This window comes from Myiozetetes cayanensis, unplaced genomic scaffold, assembly GCF_022539395.1.
Source record: "Myiozetetes cayanensis isolate MyiCay16 unplaced genomic scaffold, myiCay2020 scf20-37, whole genome shotgun sequence".
NCBI classification, from domain to species: Eukaryota; Metazoa; Chordata; class Aves; order Passeriformes; family Tyrannidae; genus Myiozetetes; species Myiozetetes cayanensis.
In genome coordinates, this window is record NW_026087412.1 from 2874850 (window position 1) to 2878399 (window position 3550).

Sequence of the window (3550 nt, forward strand, 5' to 3'; positions counted from 1 at the left end):
ACGTCCCCCTCCGGGCATCCCAGGTGGCACTGAAGCTCTCCTGGGGACACGTCCCTCCTGCTGCTTCGGGGAGCCTTACACGTCAGATGGGGTTTCACTGTGATGCTCTAAGACCCAAGAGAGATGTCAGAAGTGACACACGAAGCACCTCGGAGCCACAGAGGAATTCAGAAGTTTCCAGAACTAAAATTCGTTTCAGAAAACGTCACCAGCGCTCCCTCGGGTCGTGTTTCTCGTCCCCCTAGACAGGGATGAGGTGGCTGCCCCGTACCCACCTGTGCCTCTCGTTCCGCAGCCATGGATGGGACGCGTGTGGGCCGGGATGCCATGAACAACTGCACCGACCAGGAGTACTGGGACACCCTCGTTTCCAGGTGCATCCCCTGCAGCCTCGTGTGTGGCCAGCCCACGGCCAGGAGGTGTGATGCCGTGTGTGGTGAGTGCCGGCCGGGCAGGCACGGGAACCACAGGGCTGTTCTGGGATGGAGCAGGCAGGGATGGGGCGAAGCTGGCAGGGGGGGGATCAGACCCTGGGATAAACCCCAGGGTAGGCTCTGAGCCAAAAATGAGGGGCTTTTTGGCTCAAAAAACGAGGCAAAATGTCACAAAAATGCAACAGTTTCCCAGTAATGGGCTGGGGCTGGCTCAGCACAGACCAGGATGGAGTTGCCCACTACACTGCTTGCTCCCTTCTGGGGTCACAGGGCTGCATCAACACTCATGTCCCCCACTGGTGTCACCCCACCCTCCTAAGGCAGGGCCTGGAGAGCCCATCAGGTTCAGCTGATGTGGATAATGATAAACCCAAGCTGTGGGTCTGTGAGGGTGAACTGTGGGCCCTGAGCTGGGAGAGGCACTGAGGTGTCCTGATAACAGGCAGGGAGGAGGAGGAGGGACAGATGCACCTTGCACCCAGACCCTCTGCAGGGCCCCTTCCCTCCCTCCTGAGCCACAGTCTGGGATGGCTCCACCCTGTCCTAGGGCTCAGGGGACACAGCCCTGCACACTCAGCCACCAGTCACGTCTCTCTGTTGAGGACAGAGATGCCATTCCCAGCATCCTGAGCCAGGGCTCGGGCAGGTTTTGGTGTGTCCCAAAAAGCTGTGCAAGCCCCAGGGCAGGAGCAGCTCTAAGAGCAGCAGCCAGGAGCTCCCAGCTGCAGGTGGGTACAGTTGGCTGCAACCATTCCCAGCAGATGCCTCTCCCCAGCATTCACCATCCAGCCAAACAGCACCCCAAATCCCATGGATCTGTCACCCTGCCAGCCCTGGAGAGGTTGTCCATGCTTATGGCAGTGCATCATCCTCTCGTGACTCTGAGTGCCCAGGGGTGCTGGGAGGGTGGTTTGGGAGCCTTGTGTGGGAGGATGTGCTGAGGACAGCGTGTTCATCTCCCTCCTCTCCTGCAGAGTCCATGGGCTGCAACAAGACACCTGGATTCTACTACGACGAGCTCGTGAGAAGCTGCATCGAGTGCAGCACGGTCTGTGGGCAGCACCCCAAGGAATGTGCCCCGTCCTGCGAGCGTGAGTGGGATGGGGGCGGGACCCCAGGGCTGGGAGGCTGGGCTGGAAGAGGAGCTGGGGTACAGGACTGAAGTTGGGGAAGGGGCAGCAAAGCCCACCCTGCTCTTCGTCCTGGGGGGGGCTGGACTTTTTTGTGCTGCCATTTTACTGGGACTGGGGAAAGGCAGTCAGGGCACCTCTTCCCCCTTTTCTCCATCCTACAGTGCCTTTTCACTGCCCTGTGCTGGTGTTTTACAGGCCTGTCAGCTGCAGATCCCACCCAGCTGAGCTGCCCCAAGCCCTCAAGGAGGGGGGAGTGAGAAGGGACAGGTAGATCCCAAGATCTCCAAGCCCCACCGGGGGGTTGAGACAGTGAAATGATCCCTGGAGGTGGGGGAAGGCTGTGCATGGGGTGTGGGAAGGGACCTCCTCTATCTCACCCTGGAAGAGAAATTCCAGCAGACAGAGGGGATAGAGAGCTGCTCTCAGATTCTTTCCCAGTGGAGAGCACAAGTGCTATCAGCCCTTTCCGTGCCAAAAAGCCAGTGAGGGAAGCACGTACCCGAGGGGTGTGTGAGCTCACCCATCTCTGCCCGACCCGCAGCCTCTCCCCCGTCGCCCGCGGCTGTGCTGGAGCAGAAGGCGTGTGCGGAGCAGGAGCCGTGGCTCGTGGTGTATCTGCTGCTGGGGCTCTGCCTCTGCGCCCTCATCTGCTCCCTGCTCCTGGGCTGGACACACCTGCGCAGGAAGGGGGAGGTGGGCTCCTGCCACGCCGGCGCTGCCACCTGCCACTGCAGGGAGGACTCTGCCAAAGGTGGGTGCTGGATGTCCTGGGGGGACTGGGAGAGCGTGGGGAGCCTGTGGTGGGCAAGGCTCAGGGTCCCAGGCGCTGCTGGGGGGCCAGGAAACAGAGCCAGATGCTAACAGGGAGAGGGGGATAAAGTAAAGCCAGCGATGGGCAAAGCGGTTCAGCCTGAGCCTGCAAGAGGAGCAGGACTGGACCCCTGTGCCCCAGTTCCCTCCATAACCCCCTTCTCCATCACTCCCCACAAAGTCACAGGCACAGCTTCCTGCTGCCACACAGGGCTGGAGCTGCACCGTCCCCCAGCCCCTGAAAACCCCTCAGCTAACAAAGTTTCTCTGCAGATCGGCTGGTGGAAGCGGGCAGCGTCGGTGAGGGGTTCGCTGGCAGCAGAGTCCCAGGGCCAGTGGAAACCTGTGGCTTCTGCTTCCCTGGAAACGGCCCTGCTGTGCAAGAGATCAAATCCAGCCACAGCGCCTCGTGTCACGCTGGGGAAAGAGCTGCTCCCTCCTACACCGGGATCTGCAGCACGGGATGCGCTGGGGCCATTCCCGGCCCTGAGGACGGCCACTTCAAGATCATTTGTTCCCCTTCCCAAGAGAAGACACCCATGGTGTGACCACAGTGGGTGTTCCTGCACAGGCTCAGAATGGAGGGGTGCTCCCTCTGCCCCCAAAACACAACTGCTTCACCCTCTGCTGCCACTGACTGTAACAGCTGCTACCCAGACTGGCTGACCCAGCCCAGGCTTTGCCAGGGGCTGCAGGATAGAGTGAGGGCTGGAGGTTGCACAGGGCTCTTTGCTCCCACTCAGGAAGTTAAATTCTCATTATTCTTGTGCACTCCCAGTGAGTGACAGAAGTCACTTCCCATTTAGCAGCATCTGATTTCATCCTCTCACATGATCTCCATAGACATCCCAGCCATCTCGTGGGGGCTCTTCATCCTCCCACCATCAGTGACACTTTGTCCCTGCAAAGGATCAGAATGTGGCATCCACCAGTCCCCCTGGAGAGCTCACCTTTCCCTGCTTGGAATCTCTGCTGTGCACCAGAACGGTTTACAGCTGAGCTGTAAAGATCTCAAACGTGGACTTAGATCCAAGGAGTTCCTGGTTGAAGTCACAAGGATCCAGTGTGGAAAGGTCCACTGCCAGCTCCCAGCACTGCCTGGGAGGGGAGGACAGGTCAGTGGTGAAGGTCAGACTTTACCTCACAACAGGACACGATGATGCACACGAGGAG

General features: G+C 59.7%; 1 protein-coding gene across 1 annotated transcript; it reads left to right on the forward strand.

The window, feature by feature from the left end:
• The first annotated feature begins 297 nt into the window (after positions 1–297).
• TNFRSF13B (TNF receptor superfamily member 13B) lies at positions 298–2950 on the forward strand. Its single transcript, XM_050317581.1, has 4 exons — positions 298–436; positions 1409–1525; positions 2109–2318; positions 2651–2950. The coding sequence occupies exons 1-4, from the start codon at positions 298–300 to the stop codon at positions 2923–2925; spliced, it is 741 nt and encodes a 246-aa protein (XP_050173538.1). The 3' UTR covers positions 2926–2950.
• Positions 2951–3550: the final 600 nt, after the last annotated feature.